The following is an 18,082-nucleotide window of genomic DNA, read 5'->3' on the forward strand; positions in this document are numbered from 1 at the left end:
TTCAATGCAGAGTCCTTTCAATGTGTTCATTGTCTTTTTTAGTGTGTCTCTGCAAGAGTGTTATGGTTCTTGGAGAATATAAACAAGTAGTGGTTGAGTCTATTTAAATGTCAACACTGCTCAGAACCAGCAAGTGCTCATATACGTTATTGACAAAATTAGCCAAGAAATTGGCTCTATCAAAAACTGGAGTAGAGCACACGGAAGAACAAGGACACAGACTTACTTATTGTCTTTTCCAATTCTCCTAAAAAAGAAAAATAAATATTTAAAGATAACAATGGCACCTTTTGTAATAATATGGCCAAGAACAAAGATAACTAATCGTTAAAATATCAAGAGTTGTACTTATTGGAGAATAGCTGTGAGGGATCAAGTGACACAATGAACATCACACTGTCTAAGGCCAGAAGGAAACACTCTCATCAGCTATAACACGGGCCAGAGAATTTCTCCCAAACAATTCATGTTTGCATTATTACAGTACCTTGAGAAAAAATTCCAGTGATGGAGGATGGAACACTACTCTCTGTAAATTGTTAGAAAGGCTAATCACCATCACGCTTAAAATGTATATCTTATTTATAGTTTGACTTTCCTTGTTTCAGTTTCCAGCCGTTGGATTTTTCAAGACCAAAGAGCCCATTATCACATATATGTTCTCTATCTACATACGTGAAGAGTGTAATCAAGTCACCCCTTTTCTTTGGTGAGCTAAATAGATTGAACTCTTTGAGTCTATCACTTTAACACTATAAGACATGTTATCTAATCCTTTAATCCTTCTGGTGCTCTTCTATGAACCTTCTCCAGTTCGACAACTTCTTTCTTCAGTTGGGGACACCGGAACTGCACTCAGTGTTCCAGCAACAGAGCCAAATACTGAGCTAATATCACCCCTAGAGTCCTAATTGAGATCATCCCCATGTCCTCCGGTTTGGGGCCTAACAAACACTTTCCTACTGAAGGGCTTGTGTGAGCTTGAGTGAACGGGGGACAGTTTTTCTGAGACAGAAATTGCACTCACCAGCAAACACCATCAATCACCTCCTCCCCCTCCACCCTAGCGTCTCCTGCCCGCCACTGATCAGCTCTTCTGCAGAGGTCAGGAGGCGCTGGGTGGGGGAAGGAGGTAAGGAAGGAAGAGGTGGAATGAGAGTGGGGCACTGTTGTGAGAGGGGGTGGAGCAGCGCCAGAAGAGGAAGAGTGCGAGCGGGAACTGGTGGGGCATGGGTGGGGCATTGAAGGAAGGGGTATAGTAGGGGTAGGGCCTGGGGCAGAGAGGTGGTCAAGTACCCACAAGGAAATCAAAAAGTTGGCACCTGTGCCTACACTGCCCCCACATTATTTTGTAACTTAATCAAACCTTAAAAATGTCTCCTTTATTTTGAGGTGAAAAATCAGAATATTCCTTTTTATTACGGAGGAAATAGAAATTTTTGACTCTACTGAGATACTTTTGCTTCTTTCTTGTTCTTTTTTTATTCTAAACTGTATTTTTTCACGTGAAATAAACATATTCCCATGGAAAGTTCATGCCAACACCTTGCTCTCATATTGAATGCACAGGATCAGAAGACAGAATACCTACGCTCTATTTCCTTCTCTAACAAACATTCCTGTGTGACTATCAGCAATTCCTTTGCAGGGAAATTGTCAAAGAGCCTACACTGGATGCTCTGCACTGGATGTGAGTTCCCAGTTTCGGGGAAGCTCTTTGGAGAGGACAGTTCTCCCTCCATCCCTTAGGCATAGGGTGGAGTGTCTGCATGGCCTCAGTTACAACAATGTCAGGCACAGCACTGGCAACTCGGTCCTTCTACACTCTCAATCCAGATCTTTTTCATTCAATGGATATTTTTCAGTTCCTGTAGCACGTGGATGTTTTTTCTCACATGCCCGACTCCCCTTGAACCCCTGTCTCGTTGACTTTCTTTGGAAAGTGCTGGTGAGGTCTCAGCTTGATGACATACCACAATTCAATAGTAATCTAAACAGACCCCCCACTTTCCAGGTTCATCGGGCACGCAATGAGAGTGTCCCTAATGCTGGTGAAGTTGTTGCATCCAATACAGGGCATACAAAGTTTAGTTAGTTGACTGTAAGTATTTATTAAAATAGGCAAACTCACCCATTTGTTCATGGGGTTCCTCTGCAAAAGAACAATGGGGAGGAGGAGAAAACAGTTCAGTGTATGTCCATTGACTTATGAATTGAAGAGGGTGAATTAGATCCTTTCTTTCTTGATTAGCATAAATATTGGCCATAGGTAGTGAGCTAGCTATTCAATTTGTGGGCTAGCCCCATTCCTGGCCTGCTATGTAGTAGATAGAGGAGAGTATATTCTTGCATTAATACATATAAGAAGAAGCTTCATGCCCACAAGCAATTAGCAAAAGGTGAATATGAATCACTACGCTCCTCTGCTAATATGGGATCTGCTATGAAAGGAGCAGTAACACCATTTACATCATGTGCGGCATTCCATTTGCTTCTTTCAGTGCAGAGTCTTTTCAATGTGTACATTGCCTTTCGTAATGTGTCTCTGCAAGAGTGTTATGGTTCTTAGAGAATACAAACAAGTAGTGGGTGAGTCTATTTAAATGTTAACAATGTATGAGCAGCACTGCACAGAACCAGCAAGTGCTCATATAAGTTATTGACAAAATTAGCCAAGTAATCTGCTCTATCAAAAACAGGAGTAGAGTACACGGAAGAACAAGGCCACAGACTTACTTATTGCCTTTTCCAATTCTCCTAAAAAAGAAAAAAAAATATTTAAAGATAACAGTAGCACCTTTTGTAATAATATGGACAAGAACAAAGATAACTAATAGTTAAAATATCAAAAGCTCAATATATTGGAGAATAGCTGTGAGGAAGTGACACAATGAACATCATACTGTCTGAGGCCCAAAGGAAGGACTCTCATCATCTATTTCATGGGCCAGAGAACTTTCCCCAAACAGTTCATGTCTGCATTAGAGCAGTACCTTGAGAAAAAATTTCCAGTGATTGAAGATTCACCACAACCCCCTGTAAATTGTTAGAAAGGCTAATCACCATCACTCTTAAGAATTTATATATTATTTCTAGTCTCACTTTCCTAATTTCAGTTTCTAGCCATTGGATTTTGCTAGACCATTCTCTGCTAGACTAAAGAGCCCATTATCACATATATGGTCTCTACGTACATATGTGTAGTTTGCAATCAAGTCACCTCTTTTCTTTGGTGTGCTAAATAGATTGAGCTCTTTGAGTCTATCACTATAATACATGTTATCTAATCCATTAATCGTTCTGGTGCTCTTCTATGAACCATCTCCAGTTTGACAACTTATTCCTTCAGCTGGGGACACGGGAACTACACTCACATTTCCAGCAACAGAGACAAATACTGACCTAATATAACCCCTAGAGACCTAATTAAGATCATCCACATGCCCTCTGGTTTGGGGCCTAGCGAACATTTTCCTACAGAAGGGTTTGTGTGAGCTCCAGTGAACGGGGGACACTTTTTCTGAGATGGAAATTGCACTCCCAGGCAGGCCCCATCAATCAGCTCCTCCCCCTCCACACTAGCGTCTCCTCCCCGCCACTGATCAGCTCTTCTGCAGAGGACAGGAGGCGCTGGGGGGGAGGAGCTAAGGAAGGAAGAGGTGGAACAAGGGCGGGCCATTCTTGGTAGAGGGGATGGAGCAGGGCTGGAAGAGGTAGAGTGGGAGCGGGAAGAGGTGGGGCAGGGGTGGGGCCTTTTGGGAAGGGGTATAGAAGGGGTAGGGCCTGGGACAGAAAGGTGGTCAAGTACCCACAAGGAAATCATAAAGTTGGCACCTGTGCCTACACTGCTCCCACATTATTTCATATCTTAATCGAACCTTAAAAATGTCTCCTTTATTTTGAGGTGAAAATCAGAATATTCCTTTTTAATACGGAGGAAATAGAAACTTTTGACTCTACTAAGATGCTTTTGCTTCTTTATTTTTCTTTGTTTTCATCCAAATATTTTTTTTCCACATGAAATAGACACTTTCCCATGGAAAGTTTCTCCCAACACCTTCCTCTCAACGTGAATACACCAGAGCAGAAGACAGAGTATCTAGATTATATTTCCTGCTCTAGCACACATTCCTGTGTCAATATTCGCACTTCCTTTGCAGGGAAATTGTCCAAGAGCCTACACTGGGTGCTCTGCACAGGATGTTGATTCCCAGTTTGGGGGAAGCTCTTTGGGGAGGACAATTCTCCCTCCATCCCGGAGGCACAGGGTGGAGTGTCTGCATGGCCTCAGTTACTACAAGGTTAGGCACAGCACTAGCAATTCAGTCCTGCCACACTTCCCATCCAGAGCTTTTTCATTGAATGCATATGTACAGTTCCTGTAGTGCGTGGATGTTTTTTCTCTCATACCCGACTGCCCTTGAACCTCTGCCCCTCTGACTTTCTTTCTAAAGTGAGGTCTCAGCTCGATCACGTACCACTATTCCACAGTAATCTATATATACCCTCCACTTCCCATATCAACGGGGTATGCAATGATAGCGTCCCTTGTGCAGTTGAAATAGTTGGAAACAATACTTTGGTCAGTCAACTGTAAGTATTGAGTAATGTAGGCAAACTCACCCTTTTCCTCCTGGAGTTTTTCTGCAAAAGAACAATGGGGAGGAGAAGAAAACAGTTCAGTGTATGTCCATTGACTTATGAATTGGAGAGGGTGAATGAGATCCTTTCTCTCTTGATTAGGATAAATATTGGCCATAGGCAGTGAGCTAGCTATTCAATCCCTGGGCTAGCCCCATTCCTGGCCTGCTACGTAGTAGATAGAGAAGGTTATATTTTTGCATTAATACATTTAAGAAGAAGCTTCATGGCCACAAGTAATTAGGGAAAGATGAATATGAAACACTACGCTCCTCTGCTCATATGGGATCTGCTATGAAAGGAGCAGTAACACCATTTACATCATGTGCGGCATTCCATTTGCTTATTTCAATGCAGAGTCCTTTCAATGTGTACATTGCCTTTCGTAATGTGTCTCTACAAGAGTGTTATGGTTCTTGGAGAATACAAACAAATAGTGAGTGAGTCTATTTAAATTTCAACAATGTATGAGCAGCACTGCTAAGAACCAGCAAGTGCTCTTATACGTTATTGACAAAATTAGCCAAGTAATCTGCTCTATCAAAAACAGACTTACTTATTGTCTTTTCCAATTCTCCTAAAAAAGAAGAAAACATATCTTTTATATTAGCTCAGTATTGGCTCTGTTGCTGGAATACTGAGTGCAGTTCCGGTGTCCCCAACTGAAGAAATTCTACTCTGAGTTTCCTAGTTTCAGTTTCCAGCCATTGGATTTTGCTAGACTAAAGAGCCTCCTTGGGGAGGACAATTCTCCCTCCATCCTGGAGGCACAGGGTGGAGTGTCTGCATGGCCTCAATTACTACAAGGTTAAGCACAGCACTAGGAACTCGGTCCTCCCACTCCCCAGCCAGAGCTTTTTCATTCAATGGATATGTTTCGTTCCTGTAGCACGTGGATGTTTTCCCTATCATACCCGACTGCCCTTCAACCCCTGCCCCTCTGACTTTCTTAGCAAAGTGAGGTCTCAGCTCAAAGACAAACCACGAATCAAGAGTAATCTACACAGACCCCCACTTCCCATATCCACGGGGCATGCAATGATAGAGTCCCTTATACAGTTGATATTGTTGGAACCAATAATGGCACTCATAGTTTGGTCAGTCAATTGTAATTATTGAATGAAGTAGGGAAACTCACCCTTTTCCTCCTGGAGTTTTTCTGCAAAAGAAGAATGGGGAGGAGAAGGAAACAGTTCAGTGTATGTCCATTGACATATGAATTGAAGCGGGTGAATCAGATCGTTTCTTTGTTGATTAGCATAAATATTGGCCATAGGCAGTGAGCTAGCTATTCAATCCGTGGGTTAGCCCCATTCCTGGCCTGCTACGTAGTAGATAGAGAAGGTTATATTCTTTCATTAATACATTTAAGAAGAAGCTTTATGGCCAAAAGTAATTAGCAAAAGTTGACTTTGATAAACTACGCTCCTCTGCTCATATGGGATCTGCTAGGGTTACCATACGTCCGGATTTCCCCGGACATTTCCGGCTTTTTGGTGCTCAAATCCCCGTCTGGGGGGAATTTCCAAAGAGCCGGACATGTCCGGGGAAATAGGGAGGCATAAGCCAGTTTCCGCCCAGCACGATCCGCCGGGTCCGCAGCGCAGCCCAACTGCCCCAGCTACAATGCTCAGGCGTGGAACGGGGCGGGCTCAGGCTTCCCTCGCAGTGGGGGGACACTTCCTGTGGCCCTGTTGCCCCGCGCAGCTTGGAACCCGGCGCCACGGGAGCTGTTTCTGGCGGGGACAGACATCCAATAATAGCACACATAGTTTGGTCAGTCAATTTTAAGTACTGAGTAAAGTAGGCAAACTCACCGTTTTCCTCCTGGAGTTTTTCTGCAAAAGAACAATGGGGAGGAGAAGAAAACACTTCAGTGTATGTCCATTGACATATGAATTGAAGAGGGTGAATCAGATCGTTTCTTTGTTGATTAGCATAAATATTGGCCATAGGTAGTGAGCTAGTTACTCAATCTGTGGGCTAACCACATTCCTGGCTGGCTATCTAATAGATAGAGAAGTTATATACTTGCATTAATCAATTTAAGAAGAAGCTTCATGGCTACAACTAATTAGCAAAAGGTGAATTTGACACAACTACGCTTCTCTGCTAATATGGGATCTGCCATGAAAGAAGCAGTAACACCATTTACATCCTGAGCTGAATTCCATTTGCTTATTTCAATGCAGAGTCCTTTCAATGTGTTCATTGTCTTTTTTAGTGTGTCTCTGCAAGAGTGTTATGGTTCTTGGAGAATATAAACAAGTAGTAGTTGAGTCTATTTAAATGTCAACAATGTACGAGCAGCACTGCTCAGAACCAGCAAGTGCTCATTAACGTTATTGACAAAATTAGCCAAGTAATCTGCTCTATCAAAAAGAGGAGTAGGGCACATGGAAGAAAAAGGCCACAGACTTACCTGTTGTCTTTTCCATTTTTCCTAAATAAGAAAAAAATAGATTTACAGATAACAATAGCACCTTTGGTAATATATGGCCATGGACAAAGGTAACTAATAGTTAAAATATCAAAAGCTGTATTTATTGAAGAATAGCTGTGAGGGAGCAAGTGACACAATGAACATCATACTGTCTAAGGCCGGAAGGCAACACTCTCATCATCTATAACACGGGCCAGAGAATGTCCCCCAAACAATTCATGTTTGCATTACAGCAGTACCTTTAGAAAAAATGTCCAGTTATGGAGGATCCACCAAAACCCTCTGAAAATTGTTAGAAAGGCTAATCATCCTCACTCTTAAAACTTTAAACCTTATTTATAGTCTGACTTTCCTAGTTTCAGTTTCCAGCCATTGGATTTTGCTAGACTAAAGAGCCCATTATCACACATCTGTTCTCTGGCTACATACGTCTAGAGTGTAATCAACTAACCCCTTTTCTTTGGCGAGCTAAATAGATTGAGCTCTTTGATTCTATCACTATAACACATGTTATCTAAGCCATTAATCATTCTGGTACTCTTCTATGAACCCTCTTCAGTTTGACAACTTCTTTCTTCAGTTGAGGACACTGGAACTGCACTTAGTATTCCAGCAACAGAGCCAAATACAAAGCTAATATAACCCCAATCGTCCTAATTAAGATCATCCCTATGCCCTCTGGTTTGAGGCCTAACAAACACTCTCCTACTGAAGGGCTTGTGTGAGCTCCAGTGGAAGGGGGACACTTTTTCTGAGACAAAACCTGCACTCACAGGCAGGCTCCACCAATCAGCTCCTCCCCCTCCACCACAGTGCCTCCAGCTCACCACTGATCAGCTCTTCTGAAGAGGACAGAAGGCACTGGTGGGGGAGGAGATGAGGAAGGAAGAGGTGGAATGAGGGTGGGGAACTCTTGAGGGTGGAGAACAGGGTAGAAAGAGGCACAGTTAGAGCGGGCAAGGGTGGGGCCTTGAGGGAAGGGATATAGTAGGGGCAGGCACTAGGGCAGAGAGGTGGTCAAGTACCCGCGAGGAAATCAAAAAGTTGGCACCTGTGCCTACACTGACCCCACATTCTTTCATAACTCAATCGAATCTTAACAATGTCTCAGTTCCTGCTCTGTCAAAACAGGAAAGTGGGATGAGGTCTAATAACTCAATGATATTTCTTTTCATCTTACAAGGCTCCCACACAGCAGTAGAGCACGCGGAAAAAAAAAAAAGAAACAGACTTACTCATTCTCTTTTCCAAGTCTCCTAAAAAAGAAACAAAACATTTTAACATAAAAATTTCACCTTTTGTAATAATTTGGCCAAGAAGACAGATAACTAATAGTTAAAATATCAAAAGCTGTATTTATTGGAGAATAGCTGAGAGGGAGCAAGTGACACAATAAAAATCATGATGTCTGAGGCTGGAAGGAAGCATTCTCATCGTCTATAACATGGTCCAAAGAAATTCCCCCAAACAATTCATGTTTGCAGTATATCAGTACCTTTAGAAAAAAATTACAGTGATGGAGGATGCACCACAACCCCTTGTAAATGGCAACAATTGCTAATCACCCTCATTCTTAAAAATGTATATATTTTGTCTAGTCTGACTTTCCTAATTTCAGTTTCCAGCCATTGGATTTTGCTAGACTAAAGAGCCCATTATCATATATATGTTCTCTATCTACATATGTGTAGATTGTAATCAAGTCACCACGTTTCTTTGGTGACCTAAATAGATTGATCTCTTTGAGTCTATCACTAGAAAAAATATAATCTAATCCTTTAATCATTCTGGTGCTCTTCTCTGAACCCTCTCCAGTTTGACAAGTTCTTTCTTCAGTTGGGGACACCGGAATTGCACTCAGTATTCCAGCAACAGAGCCGAATACTGAGCTAATATAACTCCTAGAGTCCTAATTAAGATCATCCCCATGCCCTCTGGTTTGGGGCCTAGCGAACACTTTCCTACTGAAGGGCTTGTGTGAGCTCCAGTGAAAGGGGTACACTTTTACTGAGAGAGAAATTGCACTCACAGGCAGGCCCCACCAATGAGCACCTCCCCCTCCACCGTAGCGCCTCCTGCCAACCACTGATCAGCTCTTCTACCGAGCAGAAGGCGCTGGTTGGCGGGGGGGGGGAGGAGATGAGGAAGGAAGAGGTGGAATGAGGGTGGGGCACTCTTGGAGGTGGGAACAAGGCAGGAAGAGGCAGAGGTAGAGCGGGCAAGGGTGGGGCCTTAAGGAAAGCGGGTTATGAGAGGCAGGGCCTGGGGCAGAAAGGTTGTCCAGCATCCCCAAGGATATCAAAAAGTTTGTGCCCATGCCTACACTACTCCCACATGATTGGGTCACTGAATCGAAACTTAACTATGTCTCCTTCCTTTTGATGTGAAAAATCAGAATATTCCTCTCAATTCAGAGGAAATAGAAACTTTCGACTCTACTGAGATGCATTTGCTTCTCTCTTGTTCTCTTTTTCATCCAGAAAGTTTTTTTCCACCTGAAATAGACACATTCCCATGGAAAGTTTCTGCCAACACCTTCCTCTCATAGTGAATACACCGGACCAGAAGACAGAGTATCTAGGTTCTATTTCCTGCTCTAGCACACATTCCTGTGTCAATATTAGCCCTTCTTTGCAGAGAAATTGTCCAAGAGCCTACACTGGGTGCTCACAACAGGATGTGGTTTCCCAATTTGGGGGAAGCTCTTCGGAGAGAACAGTTCTCCCTGCATCCCTGAGGCATAGGGTGGAGTGTCTGCATGGCCTCAGTTACAACAATGTCAGGCACAGCACTGGCAACTCGGTCTTTCTACACTCTCAATCCAGAGCTTTTTCATTCAATGGATATTGTTCAGTTCCTGTAGCACGTGGCTGTTTTTTCTCACATGCCCGACTGCCCTTGAACCCCTGTCTCGTTGACTTTCTTTGGAAAGTGCTGGTGAGGTCTCAGCTTGATGACATACCACAATTCAATAGTAATCTAAACAGACCCCCCACTTTCCAGGTTCATCGGGTACGCAATGAGAGTGTCCCTAATGCTGGTGAAGTTGTTGCATCCAATACAGGGCATACAAACTTCGCTTAAACAACCCTTTCAGCTGACAGGGGGCTGCAGACGGGAGTTTGACAGAGGGAGGCTTACGATGGTTAGGAAGACCCGCAACACCTGTGCCAGCACTGCTACTGTCTCCTCCACCTGTGCCTGTAGCCAGACAGAGTGCCTAAGCATGGATGCCTCTACCCAGATCCTGGTGTGGTTTTGCAAAGACTGTAACTTGCAATTTCCACTTACTGATATCCAGGCTGGGGGGACCATCCAATGTGAGAGGTGCCTGCTGGTGGAATCTCTCAGGTAGCAGGTGGGAGAGCTACAGGAGGAGGTGTCTAGGTTGAGGAGCATCCGTATCCATGAGCAATTCCTCGACAGTGTCCATGTGGAGACAGCTGAGGTAGCTGTCCCAGTACACAGGACTGCTGATACACCACTGGTGGAGGAGGAGATGGCTCAGGGTGGACACTGGCAGCTGGTTACTTCTGGCAGCAGGCAGTGCTCCACCCTTGCTCCGAACCCTCCTGCCGTGGTTATAGGTAACCGTTATGCTCTTCTCGACACAGGAAAGAAGGAATCACTCCCTACAGTAAAGGAGGAGAAGCCTCGTACCCCTAAGGCTGGAAAGTCTGCTGCCACCACTGCGAATAGGAAACGTAGGGTAGTGGTGGTCGGAGACTCTCTGCTGAGGGGGACGGAGGCGCCCATCTGTCGCCCTGACATTTCATCTCGGGAGGTATGCTGCCTGCCAGGGGCCCGTATCCGAGACGTTACGGAGGCATTGTCGAGGATTATCCAGCCCTCTGACTACTACCCCATGCTACTCATCCATGTGGGCACAAATGATACTGCGCGGTGTGACACTGAGCGGATCAAGAGTGACTACAGGGCTCTGGGAGTACGGGTGAAGGAGTTTGGAGCGCAGGTGGTATTCTCTTCAATTCTTCCTGTCAAAGGTAGGGGCCCGGGCAGAGACAGATGCATCATGGAGGTGAATGCCTGGCTGCGAAGATGGTGTCGCCAGGAGGGCTTTGGCTTCCTAGACCACGGGATGCTATTCGAGGAAGGACTGCTAGGCAGAGATGGCGTTCACCTTTCGAGGAGAGGAAAGACCCTATTCGGACACAGACTGGCTAACCTAGTGAGGAGGGCTTTAAACTAGGTTCGACGGGGACAGGTGAGCAAAGCCCACAGGTAAGTGGGGAACATGGAGACCGGGGAGATGGGTCGGAAACGAGAGGGAGTGTGGGCTATATTGGCAGAGAGAAAGGAGAGTCAGGACAAAACTGGGAGGAAAGATCAAACCAGTATCTTAGATGCCTATATACAAATGCAAGAAGTATGGGGAATAAGCAGGAAGAACTGGAAGTGCTAATAAATAAATACAACTATGACATTGTTGGCATCACTGAAACTTGGTGGGATAATACACATGATTGGAATGTTGGTGTGGATGGGTACAGCTTGCTCAGGAAGGATAGACAGGGGAAAAAGGGAGGAGGTGTTGCCTTATATATTAAAAATGTACACACTTGGACTGAGGTAGAGATGGACATAGGAGACGGAAGTGTTGAGAGTCTCTGGGTTAGGCTTAAAGGGGCAAAAAACAAGGGAGATGTCATGCTAGGAGTCTACTACAGGCCACCTAACCAGGTGGAAGAGGTGGATGAGGCTTTTTTCAAGCAACTAACAAAATCATCCAAAGCCCAAGATTTGGTGGTGATGGGGGACTTCAACTATCCGGATATATGTTGGGAAAATAACACAGCGGGGCACAGACTATCCAACAAATTCTTGGACTGCATTGGAGACAACTTTTTATTTCAGAAGGTTGAAAAAGCTACTGGGGGGAAGCTGTTCTAGACTTGATTTTAACAAATAGGGAGGAACTCGTTGAGAATGTGAAAGTAGAAGGCAGCCTGGGTGAAAGTGATCATGAAATCATAGAGTTTGCAATTCTAAGGAAGGGTAGAAGGGAGAACAGCAAAATAGAGACAATGGATTTCAGGAAGGCAGATTTTGGGAAGCTCAGAGAGCTGATGGGTAAGGTCCCATGGGAATCAAGACTGAGGGGAAAAACAACTGAGGAGAGTTGGCAGTTTTTCAAAGGGACACTATTAAGGGCCCAAAAGCAAGCTATTCCGCTGGTTAGGAAAGATAGAAAATGTGGCAAAAGACCACCTTGGCTTAACCACGAGATCTTGCACGATCTAAAAAATAAAAAGGAGTCATATAAAAAATGGAAACTAGGACAGATTACAAAGGATGAATATAGGCAAACAACACAGGAATGCAGGGGCAAGATTAGAAAGGCAAAGGCACAAAATGAGCTCAAACTAGCTACGGGAATAAAAGGAAACAAGAAGACTTTTTATCAATACATTAGAAGCAAGAGGAAGACCAAAGACAGGGTAGGCCCACTGCTTAGTGAAGAGGGAGAAACAGTAACAGGAAACTTGGAAATGGCAGAGATGCTTAATGACTTCTTTGTTTCGGTCTTCACAGAGAAGTCTGAAGGAATGCCTAACATAGTGAATGCTAATGGGAAGGCGGTAGGTTTAGCGGATAAAATAAAAAAAGAACAAGTTAAAAATCACTTAGAAAAGTTAAATGCCTGCAAGTCACCCGGGCCTGATGAAATGCATCCTAGAATACTTAAGGAGCTAATAGAGGAGGTATCTGAGCCTCTAGCTATTATCTTTGGAAAGTCATGGGAGACGGGAGAGATTCCAGAAGACTGGAAAAGGGCAAATATAGTGCCCATTTATAAAAAGGGAAATAAAAACAACCCAGGTAACTACAGACCAGTTAGTTTAACTTCTGTGCCAGGGAAGATAATGGAGCAAGTAATTAAGGAAATCATCTGCAAACACTTGGAAGGTGGTAAGGTGATAGGGAACAGCTAGCATGGATTTATGAAGAACAAATCATGTCAAACCAATCTGATAGCTTTCTTTGATAGGATAACGAGCCTTGTGGATAAGGGTGAAGCGGTGGATGTGGTATACCTAGATTTTAGTAAGGCATTTGATACGGTCTCGCATGATAGTCTTATCGATAAACTAGGCAACTACAAATTAGATGGGGCTATTATAAGGTGGGTGCATAACTGGCTGGATAACCGTACTCAGAGAGTTGTTATTAATGGTTCCCAATCCTGCTGGAAAGGCGTAACGAGTGGGGTACCGCAGGGGTCTGTTTTGGGACCGGCTCTGTTCAATATCTTCATCAACGACTTAGATATTGGCATAGAAAGTACGCTTATTAAGTTTGCGGATGATACCAAACTGGGAGGGATTGCAACTACTTTGGAGGACAGGGTCATAATTCAAAATGATCTGGACAAATTGGAGAAATGGGTTGAGGTAAACAGGATGAAGTTTAACAAAGACAAATGCAAAGTGCTCCACTTAGGAAGGAAAAATCAATTTCACACATACAGAATGGGAAAAGACCGTCTAGGAAGGAGTACGGCAGAAAGGGATCTAGGGGTTATAGTGGACCACAAGCTAAATATGAGTCAACAGTGTGATGCTGTTGCAAAAAAAGCAAACATGATTCTGGGATGCATTAACAGGTGTGTTGTGAGCAAGACACGAGAAGTCATTCTTCCGCTCTACTCTGCTCTGGTTAGGCCTCAGCTGGAGTATTGTGTCCAGTTCTGGGCGCCGCATTTTAAAAAAGATGTGGAGAAATTGGAAAGGGTCCAAAGAAGAGCAACAAGAATGATTAAAGGTCTTGAGAACTTGACCTATGAAGGATGGCTGAAAGAATTGGGTTTGTTTAGTTTGGAAAAGAGAAGACTGAGAGGGGACATGATAGCAGTTTTCAGGTATCTAAAAGGGTGTCATAAGGAGGAGGGAGAGAACTTGTTCACCTTAGCCTCTAAGGATAGAACCAGAAACAATGGGTTTAAACTGCAGCAAGGAAGGTCTAGGTTGGACATTAGGAAAAAGTTCCTAACTGTCAGGGTGGTTAAACACTGGAACAAATTGCCTAGGGAGGTTGTGGAATCTCCGTCTCTGGAGATATTTAAGAGTAGGTTAGATAAATGTCTATTAGGGATGGTCTAGGCAGTATTTGGTCCTGCCATGCGGGCAGGGGACTGGACTCGATGACCTCTCGAGGTCCCTTCCAGTCCTATAATCTATGAATCTATGAATCTACAAAGTTTAGTTAGTTGACTGTAAGTATTTATTAAAATAGGCAAACTCACCCATTTGTTCATGGGGTTCCTCTGCAAAAGAACAATGGGGAGGAGGAGAAAACAGTTCAGTGTATGTCCATTGACTTATGAATTGAAGAGGGTGAATTAGATCCTTTCTTTCTTGATTAGCATAAATATTGGCCATAGGTAGTGAGCTAGCTATTCAATTTGTGGGCTAGTCCCATTCCTGGCCTGCTATGTAGTGGATAGAGGAGAGTATATTCTTGCATTAATACATATAAGAAGAAGCTTCATGCCCACAAGCAATTAGCAAAAGGTGAATATGAATCACTACGCTCCTCTGCTAATATGGGATCTGCTATGAAAGGAGCATTAACACCATTTACATCATGTGCAGCATTCCATTTGCTTCTTTCAGTGCAGAGTCTTTTCAATGTGTACATTGCCTTTCGTAATGTGTCTCTGCAAGAGTGTTATGGTTCTTGGAGATTACAAACAAGTAGTGGGTGAGTCTATTTAAATGTTAACAATCTATGAGCAGCACTGCACAATGCTCAGGCGTGGAACGGGGCGGGCTCGGGCTTCCCTCGCGGGCGGGGACCCCCCGGCCACTGGGGGACCCTTCCTGTGGCCCTACTGCTCCACGCAGCTTGGAACCCGGTGCCACGGGAGCTGTTTCCGGCGGGGACAGACAGGCCGGGGAACGTGCTCGGCGGTAGGAAAGAAGATGCAGCCGGAGCTGCAGGGACCTGCGCTGCTGATCGTTTGAAGCCCGCAGCAGGCAGAGGCTGCCGAGTGAGCGGGGGAGCAGCAGGTGGGGGCACAGAGGCTGCAGGGGCAGGGGGGTGCAGGGCGAGTGAGGAGCAGGGGTCACAGAGATTGCAGGGGCGGGGGGTTGCAGTGGCAGGGCAGGCGGGGGTGCAGAGGCTGCAGGGGTAGGGAGCTGCAGGGGCTGCAGGGCGAGTAAGGAGCACGGGTCACAGAGGCTACAGGGGCAGGGGGTGCAGGGGCTGCAGGGTGAGTCAGGAGCAGGGGTCACAGAGGCTGCAGGGGCGGGAGGGTGCAGGGGCTGCAGGGTGAGTCAGGAGCAGGGGTCACAGAGGCTGCAGGGGCAGAGGGGAGCAGGGGCAGGGCTTGCGGGGGGCGCAGAGGCTATAGGGCGAGTGGGAAGCACCGGTCACAGAGGCTGCAGGGGAAGGGCAGGCGGGGGCGCAGAGGCTGCAGGGGCGGGGGGTACACGGGTTGCTGGGTGAGTTGGGAGCAGGGGTCACAGAGGCTGCAGGGGCAGTGGGGCTGCATGGTGAGTGAGGAGCAGGGGTCACAGAGGTTGCAGGGGTAGGGGGGCGCAGGGGCAGGGCAGTTGGGGGGTGCAGAGGCTGTAGGACGAGTGGGGAGCTGGGGTCACAGAGGCTGCAGGGGCGGGGAGTGCAGGGGCAGGGCAGGCGGGGGCGCAGAGGCTGCAGGGGAGGGGGTTCAGGGGCTGCAGGGTGAGTGGGCAGCAGGGGTCACAGAGGCTGCCAGGGCGGGGGGGCTTCAGGGCGAGTGGGGAGCAGGCAAGCACTTAGCAACTCCCAACCAAGATCAGAGCAGGAGAGAGGAGGGGGAATGCAGGGTGCTCAAAGGAGGGGGCAGATGCTTTGGGGAAGGGGCGGGGCTGGGGCGGGGCTGAGGCGGACTTGGGGCGGGGCTGCGGGTGGGGAAGAGGAAAAGTTGGGGCAGGGCCAGACCCCCGTGGAGTGTCCTCTTTTTTCAGTGTTGAAATATGGTAACCCTATGATCTGCTATGAAAGGAGCAGTAACACCTTTTACATCCTGAGCTGAATTCCATTTGCTTATTTCAATGCAGAGTCCTTTCAATGTGTTCATTGTCTTTTTTAGTGTGTCTCTGCAAGAGTGTTATGGTTCTTGGAGAATATAAACAAGTAGTGGTTGAGTCTATTTAAATGTCAACACTGCTCAGAACCAGCAAGTGCTCATATACGTTATTGACAAAATTAGCCAAGAAATTGGCTATATCAAAAACTGGAGTAGAGCACACGGAAGAACAATGACACAGACTTACTTATTGTCTTTTCCAATTCTCCTAAAAAAGAAAAATAAATATTTAAAGATAACAATAGCACCTTTTGTAATAATATGGCCAAGAACAAAGATAACTAATTGTTAAAATATCAAAAGCTGTATTTATTGAAGAATAGCTGTGAGGGAGCAAGTGACACAATGAACATCATACTGTCTAAGGCCAGAAGGATACACTCTCATCATCTATAACACGGGCCAGAGAATGTCCCCCAAACAATTCATGTTTGCATTACAGCAGTACCTTTAGAAAAAATGTCCAGTTATGGTGGATCCACAAAAACCCTCTGTAAATTGTTAGAAAGGCTAATCACCATCACGCTTAAAATGTATATCTTATTTCTAGTTTGACTTTCCTAGTTTCAGTTTCCAGCCGTTGGATTTTTCAAGACCAAAGCGCCCATTATCACATATATGTTCTCTAACTACATACGTGAAGAGTGTAATCAACTCACCCCTTTTCTTTGGCGAGCTAAATAGATTGAGCTCTTTGAGTCTATCACTTTAACACTATAACACATGTTATCTAATCCTTTATTCCTTCTGGTGCTCTTCTATGAAACTTCTCCAGTTCGACAACTTCTTTCTTCAGTTGGGGACACCGGAACTGCACTCAGTGTTCCAGCAACAGAGCCGAATACTGAGCTAATATAACCCCTAGAGTCCTAATTGAGATCATCCCCATGTCCTCTGGTTTGGGGCCTAACAAACACTTTCCTACTGAAGGGCTTGTGTGAGCTTTTGTGAACGGGGGACAGTTTTTCTGAGACAGAAATTGCACTCACCAGCAAACACCATCAATCAGCTCCTCCCCCTCCACCCTAGCATCTCCTGCCCGCCACTGATCAGCTCTTCTGCAGAGGGTAGGAGGCGCTGGGTGGGGGAAGGAGGTAAGGAAGGAAGAGGTGGAATGAGAGTGGGGGACTGTTGCGAGAGGGGGTGGAGCAACGCCAGAAGAGGAAGAGTGCGAGCGGGAACTGGTGGGGCATGGGTGGGGCATTGAAGGAAGGGGTATAGTAGGGGTAGGGCCTGGGGTAGAGAGGTGGTCAAGTACCCACAAAGAAATCAAAAAGTTGGCACCTGTGCCTACACTGCCCCCACATTATTTTGTAACTTAATCAAACCTTAAAAATGTCTCCTTTATTTTGAGGTGAAAAATCAGAATATTCCTTTTTATTACGGAGGAAATAGAAATTTTTGACTCTACTGAGATACTTTTGCTTCTTTCTTGTTCTTTTTTTATTCTAAACTGTATTTTTTCACGTGAAATAAACATATTCCCATGGAAAGTTCATGCCAACACCTTGCTCTCATATTGAATGCACAGGATCAGAAGACAGAATACCTACGCTCTATTTCCTTCTTTAACAAACATTCCTGTGTGACTATCAGCAATTCCTTTGCAGGCAAATTGTCAAAGAGCCTACACTGGATGCTCTGCACTGGATGTGAGTTCCCAGTTTCGGGGAAGCTCTTTGGAGAGGACAGTTCTCCCTCCATCCCTGAGGCATAGGGTGGAGTGTCTGCATGGCCTCAGTTACAACAATGTCAGGCACAGCACTGGCAATTCGGTCCTTCTACACTCTCAATCCAGATCTTTTTCATTCAATGGATATTGTTCAGTTCCTGTAGCACGTGGCTGTTTTTTCTCACATGCCCGACTGCCCTTGAACCCCTGTCTCGTTGACTTTCTTTGGAAAGTG

General features: G+C 45.3%; 2 protein-coding genes across 3 annotated transcripts in view; both read right to left on the minus strand.

Annotated features, from left to right (window-relative positions):
- The window catches only part of LOC112060607 (butyrophilin-like protein 2), a 137,811-nt gene that overhangs the window by 39,660 nt on the left and 80,069 nt on the right, over positions 1-18,082 (minus strand). For both annotated transcript variants that reach the window (XM_065571465.1, XM_065571466.1), the window contains one exon: positions 5,780-5,800. In XM_065571465.1, the coding sequence (XP_065427537.1) occupies positions 5,780-5,800 (21 nt within the window). The remainder of the gene's footprint in view (positions 1-5,779; positions 5,801-18,082) is intronic.
- LOC135976396 (rootletin-like) overlaps positions 6,062-18,082 on the minus strand; it is a 30,363-nt gene continuing 18,342 nt past the window's right edge. Inside the window, exons 12-17 of the mRNA XM_065571807.1 lie at positions 16,363-16,383; positions 14,349-14,369; positions 8,320-8,340; positions 7,064-7,084; positions 6,459-6,479; positions 6,062-6,153 (exon numbers count right to left, since the gene is read on the minus strand). Coding sequence (XP_065427879.1) covers positions 6,062-6,153; positions 6,459-6,479; positions 7,064-7,084; positions 8,320-8,340; positions 14,349-14,369; positions 16,363-16,383 — 197 coding nt within the window. The remainder of the gene's footprint in view (positions 6,154-6,458; positions 6,480-7,063; positions 7,085-8,319; positions 8,341-14,348; positions 14,370-16,362; positions 16,384-18,082) is intronic.

Source organism: Chrysemys picta, chromosome 17 (assembly GCF_011386835.1).
Source record: "Chrysemys picta bellii isolate R12L10 chromosome 17, ASM1138683v2, whole genome shotgun sequence".
Classification (NCBI taxonomy): Eukaryota; Metazoa; Chordata; order Testudines; family Emydidae; genus Chrysemys; species Chrysemys picta.